This window comes from Lates calcarifer, linkage group LG6, assembly GCF_001640805.2.
Source record: "Lates calcarifer isolate ASB-BC8 linkage group LG6, TLL_Latcal_v3, whole genome shotgun sequence".
Taxonomy (NCBI): Eukaryota; Metazoa; Chordata; class Actinopteri; family Centropomidae; genus Lates; species Lates calcarifer.
Genome location: NC_066838.1, coordinates 5,840,974 through 5,853,543, shown reverse-complemented (window position 1 = coordinate 5,853,543; position 12,570 = coordinate 5,840,974). Strand labels below are relative to the sequence as shown.

The 12,570-nt window shown below is 42.5% G+C and overlaps 1 protein-coding gene across 1 annotated transcript in view; it reads left to right on the top strand.

Annotated features, from left to right (window-relative positions):
* The first annotated feature begins 70 nt into the window (after positions 1–70).
* prex1 (phosphatidylinositol-3,4,5-trisphosphate-dependent Rac exchange factor 1) overlaps positions 71–12,570 on the top strand; it is a 79,127-nt gene continuing 66,627 nt past the window's right edge. The window contains 1 exon segment of the mRNA XM_051071050.1: positions 71–532. Coding sequence (XP_050927007.1) covers positions 389–532 — 144 coding nt within the window. The 5' untranslated portion in view covers positions 71–388.

Genomic DNA, 12,570 nt, shown 5'->3' with positions numbered 1-12,570 from the left:
CAGCTCTGGGTACAGATGTGTTTGTTTGTGAGCTGTGGCCCCTGTTTGTGAGTGTGTGTGTGTGTGTGTGTGTGTGTGTGTGGCAACGGGTCCCTCCTCCTCGTCCTCTCTGTCGTCTCTCAGGTCTGAACTGATCCAGTGTAGCCTCGCTCGCTCTCAGCTGGTGTTGCGACCACACAGCCTCTCAGGCTCTTTGCCGGTTGTTTGGTACTTTGGGGGAACTTTATTTTCGACTGTGTGGTGCTTTTACCATCACTGCTCGTGGGCTTTTTCGGAAAAATTTCAAGCTGCAAAATGGACTGAGGCAACAACTCCGCAGAGAGTGGATACTTCAGTAAAGAAGAGTATTTCTGTAGAGAGCAACCTATCAGAGGGTTGAACTACCACCATGGAAGAGGACGACGGGCATCTGGAGAACGGTATCCACGCCGCCAAGGACTCGGACCGACAGCAGAGGCTCAGGCTTTGTGTTTTAAATGAAATACTGAACACCGAGAGGGATTATGTTCGGACGCTGCTTTTCCTTCAGTCGGTAAGTTTGACATATCTCTTCACGTTGCTCACATCCACGTTCCGCTCTCTCCTACACGGGCAGAACACTCCGCCAAATTCCAGTCATAAATATTTCAATCCACGGTTGTCTTTTGTTTTGGTCAACGTGTACGTCACGTACGTTTTAGTGGACAACTGTTGACATTTTATGAATTGACAGGCTATACTCTTCAATTCGGCATATATACGGTACATTTAGTGGCATACGTTGCAAGAAAAATGTAGCTTGATATTTTGCCCTGTTGTAGCTTACGGGCAGGATATGAAGATAAACCATCGGCAATTCGTATGAGGTTTGGCGTAACTTTCTGTCCATAGGGGTAGCTTTTCTGTTAATAGCTTTACTTTTTAAATCCTGAGTTGTTATTTATGTAAACAGACTGCAAAAGTTGGACACACTTTACAGCTGTTTGTGTGCAACACAACATGTTTTTTACACAGTAATTTTCCTCAGAGGGGGCAAGACCACTGGACGTGTTAGATGCTTATACCTGTGTCTAACCTGCTGCATCTTAGCCTAACGTTATTTATGAACATAGTCAAATATAGTCAGAAATATTTTCCTCGCTATACTTGTTAGGAGTCACGCATGGGGTTTTCCGCAAGGGCTTAAACGCACAGGTCGTCATTCACACCTCTCTATTGTGTGTTAAAGCTCAGATTCAAAACAATCAAAGGAGAGCTCAGTTCACATTGGCTTTGCAAATAAATAGATATTCATGAGCATTCCGGAGCCACCACACCTCCTTTCTCCCGACAAAGATAAGGAATCATTTGAGCGCATTCACTTCAGTCATTGTACATCAGCCACCTTTGATGAATGAACGTCCTGGTAATTTTACACGCTCCTTTCAGCCACCAACATAGTGCCAGTATAGATGGTTCCCACCTGCAGGAGACTATACAATTTGTCACATTTTTCGTTATCCTCCCTCTCCCCCCAGCTCTGCCTTGTCATATGGCACTTGCAACAGTGCAGGTGGTCTCTGCTTCATACTGAGAAAATAATGAGTGTGGGCTTTAACTCCAAATTGGCTGCTTTCAGTATGAGAGTAATAATGTTACCGACTATGCCTTATTGCGGGCTAAATGGAAATCCCCCTCTTTTGTCCCCCAGCCCTCCATAGCAAGGTCAAAGGTCAGGGTCAGCATCAAAACATCATCTTTGAGGATTCAGGCTGTCTTCTATCTTGCTTTACCTTCCTATTGACTCTCAAATAGGCAATGTTTGATTGTTATCATTTCACTCTCTGATAAAGTACTGTTTCTTGAACATGCTAAAGAACTTGCTATTCATTTTCCAGTTTCAACATCTGGCATGCATTTGTGAAAAAATGGTCATGGTTCCCTCTTTCTCTTGCACTGTCACATGTTTAGAAACTTCCTCAAGGCTCCTGAAATAATTTTGTTCATCTGCTCAGGCAGTTTACTGTAGCCTCGTGCCACGAAGGTACTAAATGATCTTACAGTCCTCAAGTCAGTGATGTATGACTCTCAAAATCATACCTGTAAAATGTAGCTTCAGGATGATGCAGAGCCCTGGACTAGTTCAATGAATGGATTTAAATTCATCTTTTAACATTTAGGGGCCGATATCTGTGATGCTGTTTGCTTTTGCACTTACACAAGTGGCAGCCAAGGCTTATCTTCTGTTACAAGACAGACCAGGCAGCAGAGGGCTTTGACAACTACTACCCCCCCATTTCTGGCATAATGATAAAGACAAAGCCCCCATGATTTATCTGAGAAGTCTGGGAGCTTTTTCTTGTGGACATCTGAAAGCTGTCAGTGCCAGAGCCCTCCACTATGCTCCTCCCCATCATCACATCAGTTGCCATCTTTTGAGTTAAGCCACACAGTGTAAAGCCAGAGCGGAGTGATATGTTCAGGCTTGAGGGAAGTTGTGTTATCACCTGTGTCTTTGCATAGAACGCCCTTTATGCAGCCAAGGCTGCAATCAGATGGAGAGTCAAGATTTAGCCCATATTTTTCACACTCATGATAAGCCAGTGGGATTTTTGTTAGGATTCACAGTAAGCTGTGTGTATTCCAGTTCAACTCTTGCACATGTGCTTGCTAGTAAATTCTGCTCTCTGGAAACTACTCAAAATGACATCCTTCTTATTTAAAGGATGTGCCAGTCATGTACCATTGCTCTGTACTGTAAAAACGGGTTGATTTTTTTGTATCATCTTGTTAGCAAGTGTTTCTCTAGGCTGGAATGGATAGATATGATTGCCCTCATTACTAGTCATGTTCACATATGGGCATCAAGACTTGATGCCAAAGCATACTGCTCTGTGCTAATGTACCCTATATGTGATAGGATATGTTGTTTGTTCGTGTGAGACCCTTCCCTGAGTCCACTGAATCTCTACGTGGGGAATGTTGTGACATCAGGGCACAGATTGCTAAAGGAGTGTACCAACATTTCGGCACTGAAAACAAAAAGAAAAAAGAAACATCAGTCTCCACCACCAGCGCCAGTCTTCTGCAAATCTCCCCGATGCTCTCCGTCCGGGGTCCAGCTGAGCCTGCTCTCCTTTCCTCAGTGGGAGCCAGGGCTTTGTCACCATGCAGCCCACTGTGGTGTTGATAAGGGAAGTCTGGCTGTGGGAGCTCAGAACATATGGTTTCAGTAAAGATATAGAGCAGTTCAGGGTGGGGGGTGGGTGGCTCGGGGATGCTTAGTTCCCTCAGTGTGGGGATGCTAAAGCAGTGATGAGGAATGAAGTGGTTGTAGAATAGACTCAGCTTGTCTTCACTGAATTGTGTTGAGATTATATGTGATGTTTTGCACTTTTTTGAGTGTTTGTTCTTTCTCAGTCTAGTTCAGTCAGAGAACTCCTACATTTCCCAGAATGCTCCTTGACAGCTCACTGGTAATGTTTGGTATATTTACACTTCCTCTGTGAGTTATACATGAACATGGAGACATGAATAGAGACAACAGAGGAGTTAGACAGTGGGAGGTGTTTTCCCCAGTCAGGAAAAGTGAACTGCACCTATAACTGAAAACACAGCATGGTTTGAGGTTTCAGTGCTTTCTAGTCTACTGATGCTGATATCCTATACTGTATGTTGAACATCAATGACTAAACTAAACTGAAACATTAGATGACATTTTCAGCTATCACACTCCATGAACCACACTGAGGATATCTGGACATGACATCATGGTGACATTTGCACATTTAAGACCAGAATACATTCCAATTTCCACGTGTTTCAGTGCATTGATTTTTAAAAAATGTAGACCCCCTCAGCTTCCTTATCTGACAGGACCTGATGGTTTTGTTTTCCTCAGTCTTAACTGGGGCTTTCCCCTCATGTCCATGCTAGAGTGGCAGCTCACTGTTGACTGCCCACATTATTCTCCATTGCCTTATCACTGATTTATTTTCCACCTCCCTTTGTTGTTCTTCTGCAACCTCCTGGATCTTTAGTCCCCGTGCAGCATTGCTTATCAATCGCAATGATTGCAGTGACACACTATAAGAGATGGTTATCCGGCTTTGGCATCTTAGCCATTCTGCATGTCACTCATCCCCTGGCAATTACCAGTGCCAACGAGCTCATCCAATGTGCTGGAGGGAAGCATGTAGGGATGGTGGGAGGAGAAGAGGTGAGAAGGGGGTTGTGGGTGTGAAAAGAGGGATTAGAGGATTCATTTTGCTCAGTGTTATCATCGCAAATCTGAATCTATTGCCCGTTCAAGTGAAGTGGAAGCGATCTCATTTAAACATGTGGCTTCCTTTTCAATTCCAAGTTTATGGTGATAACTGCTCTTTTCAAGCTTTTGTTGCAACAGATTCCCTTGTTTGTGTCTGAACTGATCATTTCTTAGTGCCATAGATTAGTGGGGATTTTCTTCAGGGCAGCGCTTTGTTGATTTAATCCAAGCAACTGGATTTTCCCTGCCATGATGACCAAAATGTAGGCTATCTATGACAGGAATATGGTCAGTGGTGTCATACCCAGTTGGCTTGAGGGATTTTCCTTCCAAACCATAAGGATGGGGGTTTGCCATTTTAAAAGCTGCTGGATTTTTTTGACCACACTGACTCACGTCATAGTGAATCCTGTTTAGTAAAGACTATGTAAAGTGGAATTGTGTGGCCAATATGTTTGTCATCTTTTGACTTTCTCAATCAGAAAAGTGAAGGATGGAGAGACGGGTGACCAGGAAGGTCTTGTCAGTGCTGTGGGACAATAAGAAACATCTGGAAGTCCTGACCTCTGTGACCCTAGCTTTAGGCCACACACAAGTGAGATTACACGCGTCCTATACTGATGTGTGTTTGTGTGGATAAATGGTATTGTGTTTTGGTGTGTGATTGCACATACGCTGTATAGCTGCGTTTTTTTTTCACACCTCAATCTCTTCTTTTTCTATTGCTGACTTTTGTCCATCTGTTATCACAGTTGACAAGACTTGCTAACCAAACAGGATGACATGCACCCAAACACACAACACATCTGACCTGTACCCGGGAAGATAGACATGCAGGAAGCTAGCCTTGAGCTTCCTTTCCAAACTTGATCCTGTGTATACCCCTTTCCTTACTTTTTCTATTTTTTTTCCTCCGCTTCATCTCTCCAGCCCTCCCCACTTGGTGGGAAAGACCAGCATCAAGTTTCTCTGGGCTAGGGGGGTATAAATAGCTTCAGATTCTAACTCTCATCTTGGCCACAGCGCTGGTGGTTTCAGCTCACTGCAACCTCAACCCTGCTGAAGTCATACAAACACAGGCACACATCACATATATATAGCAAGAATGAAAGGGGGGGGGAGCAGCCTGTCCTAACAGCAGGTAGAACAGTTACGATGGCAGGCTGCTGGGGTTTTGTGAGGGTTTTTATTATTACTGGGCTTTAAACTCTTTGCTGCTTCGAAAGACTTGAGAGACAGGATGCAGAGTTGCATCCTGTAGCTTTTAACTTCCAGATTAATCAAACCTTCAAGGTGGTATTCAGTTGAAACTGATGTGCTGGTGTTCAAATGACGCAAAAGAGAGGGACATTAACACATTGGACCATTTAATCAGACATGCTAAATGTTATCTTCCATAACCTACAGGCTTTCAACTTTTTTATTGGCTAGAGTTCATGTTCATGTGTGCATACTAAGAGTGACAGCACTCTCTTAACCCAAAGTCAGTACGTAAACCTCTGACCTTGTGTTTGATGCACATGTACTGTATGACGTTAATGTTTTAAGTTGCCTCTGTGCACCCCTTCTTACTGGACAATTGGTACCATGCAGTGCAGCTATTGTGCCAGACTAATTCATTACAATGAAGCGTTTTGCATAAGTGGGGATAAATGCCAGTTTCTGACTTAATATTAGTGCTTTTTTTAGTCATGTGTGTTGATAAGCCATTTCTTTGAGGCATAAGACTGCAGCAGGAATTTTAAGAATTCAAGTTAACAAGTCTAAACCACTGTAACACCCAGAGGCATGATGTCAAAAAAACACCCCCACCCCTCCTCCCTCCACAAGAGATGTTTGTAGATTCCTACAGCCATGAATTAGCATAGGATAACACCATCCAGTATGGATGGACGTTCTTGGAACTTAGTGAAATCGCCCTTTGGTTAAAATGAATTAAGGAGTGTGTCCTGTGGAATCTGAGGTTTGTGGAGGTAAGAAAGTCATGAATCAGTGGTCAGACAGGCGTTGTATCAGCTCACTGATTTTTCTGTGTCAGATATCAGACCATGCAATGTCAAGAATGCAGCTCAAGAGACTTTGCAGAGGCACTGTTCAGGACTTTTTGATGACTGGAGCAAACAACCCATAAGAGACACCAAAGCTCCGTGAAGTGCTTTTCAACAGGCTGATATATGATACAATGGGTGACCTGGCCTGAATTGTAAAAGCGCTGCAACATGAGCACTCTAATGTCCCTTTGGAGATCATGACCTGGACAAAGTTGGGACAAATACTTTCTCAGGGTGGGTACTGGGGGCAGTAGCTGTGCAGCATGGTTTTGAGTGTACTGTTGGAGGGTGAATGAACGGGATGGATGGATACCTGCAGAATGTCTTGGCACAGTCTCTCCCCTTTGGAGCTTCCTATTTATTTTACAGACTGTGGCTGCTGGATTACAATGTTTGTTTGCTTTCTCAAATGCAACCAGATGTGTGGCATCTTTTAGAGGTCAGAGGTCATTTTCCTGATAGGAAAACTCTGAACAAGAAACACAACCATAGAACATGTTTACACAAAGCTTCTTGAATGTAGGGAACATGGCAAAGATGTTTGATAAAGCCTGGGTCAGATTACTGGACTATTGAAGTCTTGCTCGATCAGGGCGGGTCAGACAAAATGCCTGGCCTGTATGCTGTCCAGCCAGGAAGCTGTTCACATGATACAATGGGACAAAGAGACAGTGTCGCACACACAGTGCACATTACCCCACATGCTTTTAAGTAGGTCTTCTATTGTTGTTCCATGGTACAAAAACACTTTTACAAATGTCTTTGAAAGTAACTTAAACTATCTTATCCTTCTTATTTTATACATGGGTAGGCGATGTTGCCATGAATCATGCTTCTTTTCCTGTTATTTCTTGTCTCATCGTTCCTTAGGTCTGCAGGCTCAGGTCTACTCTCTCTAGTCAACCTAGAATTCCCATTCCTTTGAGGGACTTTTGATTTATGTGTTGTGACAAAATTGAGTGAAAAGTGTGTCAGAGCTCACCGTGTGTGAGTGGTGAGGATGTAAAGGTGGTAGAAAGATAGAAGCGAAAACATTGTTGGATTGACTCTTTTTTTCCAAGAGAGAACAGTTGAAAACAACTTAGGTTGTAATTGACTTGTTCTTGAAACATTAGCTCTAAAGTAAACAAATTCACTTTACCAGTTAGTGGAGATCTTTGCCTTTTTATGTCATTAGACCCCATGAGTTCAAGGGGCTGCTGACTATGTTGCTCTAACTGTTCATGACAGCTGCTGATAAATTCTTGGGCCTGGTTGCTGAAGGGCTTTCATTTTGGCATTCATTCAATGTGATGACATTTTTGCCAACTAACATGGCACGATTAGAGGCTTGAGTCATACACGCTTGAACTGTTAACGTGATGATTTTGTTCTCACATGCTGACAGGAAACCTTTTAGGAAATGTTGCTACACTTTGACATGAAGGATTACCACAGCCAGTTTTTGGGGGCATTTTTGCCTCCGGCTGTGACATGACCCTTTACAAGATAGATACGTGACAGAAAAAAACCTGTAAGTGAATGGAGGCCTTGTTTAATGGGGATTTTACCCAGCACTGTTTTTTATCTTATGGTTACAGGTGAGAATTGTGCCACACTCAAATTGTTATCTGTCTGCAGTACTTTTGCTTGCACAAAGATGGAATATTATGAATCAGAACGATCCTGGAAGTATCACTTTGAGAGGTGGAAACTAAGATGAGTGTTAGTTGCATTAGCGGCTGCCAAAATGAGAAGTTGAATGAATGTAGGTCAGTTGCATCAGTGGTTTCAGAACTAGAAAAATAGTTTTATAGAAATGGCTTTAACCGGCTGCTCACCATTATTGAAATGACCATTATTATGTTGTGTGGGATACTTATTTGTTTCTTTACCACGTTTTTCTCTCTGTCTGTGCCCATGACACTGTTTATGTCTGCCAAGCTAAATGCCAGGTGTGGCATGTTTAGTTTGGTTTTGCTTTGTTATGTCAGATATATGAAAGCAAACACATGTTTTTTGTTCTGAAACACACATGAATACAGGTATTATGGAAAATGTTGGAAATCGCTGTTTAGCTTAAATGATTGGCCGTATTACATCTTTTTCTGTAGCTGGTCTTTGGTCTGTTGGACACTTCACAGGTCTCTGATGGCTCACTCAACACCACACTCACTACAGTCTGATCCAGTCTGTGATCCCTACGTCTGTCAGCACCAAAAAACACACGTCCAAACGTCCAGATGGCCTCTGCAATCTGGTCCATGATGTTATCTCCAGATCACCACATGTCACCCCTCAACAGGAAAGCCACTCGGAAAAAGGACTTCCAGACAAACCTACATTTAGTGTCAGCACCAGTAGAGATGAAATTAAAAACATTCCCTGTCAAATAGAGATAAAGTTAGACCATTTTCACAGATTTACAGGTTGAAGCAGATGTTCAAGCCTGAATTGTTGGCTGTTCAAATGGGGAAACAAATATTAACATTAATGTGCTTCATGAGCTATTTCCATTCCCACTGTCATTAGAGGAGTATGTGAGAACACATGTTGTGTGTTTTGTTCCTATAGATGTTTAATGAGAGACAGAATTGAGAGTGAGTCTGTAACTGTGTGACAGCAGCTGTCTAACAACCTTGAAAAAGTGGAGACATCATAAATGGTATTTATAGCACATTAATTACATGCAGCCACTGTGAAATTGGGAGCATCTAACAAAATGAGAAGGTGAAAATGCCCCAGCCCCAGTTTTAAATGCTTCATGCCAAGTTGGTAGATAAAAACAAATTCTAATTCTCGCACTAGTGAAACATTTTGAAAGCAAAATTTTAATTAATTAAAAGGGGTTCAGCCAGATATAAGCTTTTTACCACAACTGTCACTGAAAATTAGAATTTCACAAATTGATCATATGCACCATCCATCAATGCAGTCTTAAACAGGAAGTCTCTGGTCCAGTGCTGTCTGTCTGTCCTATGTGGTTGAGACACTGTCTCATCCCCTGTAGTGTTTAGTTTCCGCCCATGTGAGCAACTCAAAAAGCCTTCAAGTTTAAAGTTCTTCAAAGCGGAAGTAAGTGAGAGGGGGAGAAAAAAAAAACAGGACAAGACTCAAAGAAGACATTGTGTTTTGGTGATTGGCTCTGCCAAAAGGGTTTCTCTTGGAAGACAGTGAGGGACTGGTTGGAGGGTGGACGGGGAGCTGAGGGAGTTTTTAGAGGGTTTGGGAGAGATGTGAATTACGGCTTCAGAGAGAAAGAAGTTTGCTAAGGTTTACTGGGGTCCCTCATTGTGGCAACGCCACGGGCCATTCTCTGGCTCTGCTGCACTCAGGCCACAAAGAGGGGATTTCTTCATTTATTTATTCAATTTCATGCCATGTCGACCCCAAAATGGCCCCCATCCCCTCTCCAAAACTGCCCTGTCTCCCTTTGTGGCTGGCTACCCAAATCCTCTCTCCAGAAAGAGAGACTCTTAATGGACACATTGTTTTTAGCTTGTTGTTGTTTTCTCTTGGATGAGGAGGGGTAGAGAGGTTTGAGGCTGGTGACCTGAGAACTCACATAGAAAAGTCCTGAATCTGCGGATCTGAGAGTCTGTTTGAGGGTTGTTTCAGTAGGTGTGGGAACCGAAGCGAATTGAAAAGGGGCTCTCAGGGCCCGCTGGAAAAACTTTGACAAGTGTTAGAACTTGTTCTTGATATACGGGGTCTCTTGTGAGATATCTGAATTGAGTGAGATGGCCCAGCATTGTTGCTGAATGCTGATGTAGCCATGGACAAACAGAAAAACGGCCCAGTTCTTTCCCCATTAACAACATCTTTATTTTCATTATGGAGAAGCTGACAGAGTGAGAGGCAAAATCAAAGCAATGATATGTAGTGTATGGTGCCATTAGATTGACCCATTAATAAACACACATGCGGTTATAAAGCTGCTCTATAAAATGACTTATTCCATGGTCAAAGACCTATTTGACATGTGGGTACACATGACATCATCTTGCTACTGATTTCTCATATATTATATGTAAATTTGTACATTTGCTCTTATGACCAACAGGAAGTACATAATCCATCAGGTCAGTGTCACATCTCAGTAAATCTGTTTCTCTAGCTCCATTTGGTATAATTACCAAATGGAGGTTAATGAACATGAGTGAACTGATGTGAGGTGAATGCCAGTGACAGATATCAGTTTGTGTCCATGTTTCATCCGGACCATATTTTAATGTTGATCTCTTTGTCCACTAGCTCAATAAATCTAACAAATTGAAAGAATTTGTTTGTGCACACATGCTAGACTCCGAACTACAAATGTGCCCTGTTTTTTAGTGAACCCTCATTATTTCTTCAGTTTGTCTTGTTATTTAGGAGACTAGTACTTCTTTTTTCAACCCTTTCTTCTTTGTTTTTCTGGACAACATTTGAGAGTTAGCTTACTGGATAATGCAATCCAGTATAATGCTGCCACAGCTCCCAAACTGCTAGTCAAGGTACCAGACATTCATTTTCCCATTAATCCCTGTTTAATACGGATAACCTTTGCTGAAGGTAAACATGCAAATTAAAAGGATGTGCTGCTTCTCATTGTGAGTGACCCTTGACGCAACATCCCCTGCCAGTAGCGTGACGGCAGCTCCAGCAGCTTCCACCCTGACTGTACATCTGACTTACTCCCATGTCGCAACTTGACTCACTTTGACAATTATGACATTTCCTTGCTTCTCTCTAGTTATTTCCCTGTTTCCCTGTTTTCCTCTACAATTATGACTATGTAGAGTTTCTTGTGTTAAGAAATTATTTTTAGATGAACTCATGCATTTTTCACAGTCTGGGGTAGTGAACTTTACAGTGATGTGTTTTTGTACTTTTGTGAACTCTGCCACCCAAATGAAAGTGTTATAGTGAAAGTTAAGACTCACAGAAAGTGAATCTAATGCTGTGTTGTGTTGCGTGGCTGGCTTAGCTGCAGGTAGAAAACACTGTTTAGAGGCAGACAAGGCAGACGTGAAGGCAGCAGGCCTCTTACTTACTGTCCAGTGGAGCGAACACTGAGCCCACACCAGCATATGGTCCATCTGCATCTTCACACCTTACTGTCTGGCCCCTCTTCGCTCTGATAAACCGCAACATTTAGCATCCCCCCAACCCACATCTGACCTTTTGGCTGTTGCTCATATGAGATGATACTGGATGCCTTACGTGAGACAAGACCAGTTATTGGTGCTAAGCAGTGATTGCACTGTCTGGGGTGGCAGGTGATGATGTCTTGCCAGCCTGCAAAGTGCTATGATATGTGGTAAAGTGGTAAAGGAATAAATAATGAAGAATGCTTTCGCATCTCTATTTGTTCTTTGATAGCAATAATAGCATAATGTTCCACTTGTAATTGTTGGTGCCTTAAAACATAGACAGCATAGTGTCATTACAGTGTGGCTTTAGTGTATGATTCTGCACTTTCAATTCACTTCAAGTGTGTGGTACACAATGTGATTTATTTGTTTGTTACAGTTCGGTTGCCTGCTAGTACAAAACTGTCAGACTTTACTTGAGTTAGTGCAGCGCAGTTGAGTTAGCGGCCAGTCAAACATGTCATATACTTCCTTTTCACAAAAGCCACACTTCCTGTCCAGAAATGACATCTGCTGCTTTTGTGTGGAGGGGCACGGCTTTGCTCTGCAGACTGTTTGTTTTCCTTCCCTGCTGAGTTGAACCACTGCCTATCTGCTTGAAAAGAAACAAAATTCTTTTCAATGATTGAGGTGTCTAAAAAAGAGTTACCCTTTGTTCTGTGTGATTGCTCTGGTTTCACTTCCTGCTTGCATGCCACACACTCAAACACATCAGCAGAGACATGCGTGCACACTTCTTCTGTTGCAGTTTGGGGTTTTTTAACTTGTTCTCAGTTTTTCTTGCACATAATTAGTTGCAACAAAGTGGACAGTGACTCAGCTTGACTTTACGTCAACTTGTCACGTGCCCATTCACCAAGTTTACATATTTTCTGTAAACTGCTGTCAGGGCAGTTTCACACTTGGTCAACTTGAGTCCCTGGCTGATTTCTTCAGTTATTTGAGAGGGAGAGATATGTCTGCTTTGGCAGAAGAATCCTTTGAAACTGTGGACAGATTGTGCATCATGTATCCATGACAAAAGAGGAGACTGTCTGTGTCATCTGCATCTTATGCACTACTGTGTACTGAAGAGGCATTTTATTGCACTAACAATCCTGCCAGGTTATGTCATCATGCAGCAGCACCTTTAATTAAATGAGCTCATAACAATCCAGACTTAAACCACACAAACATTGTG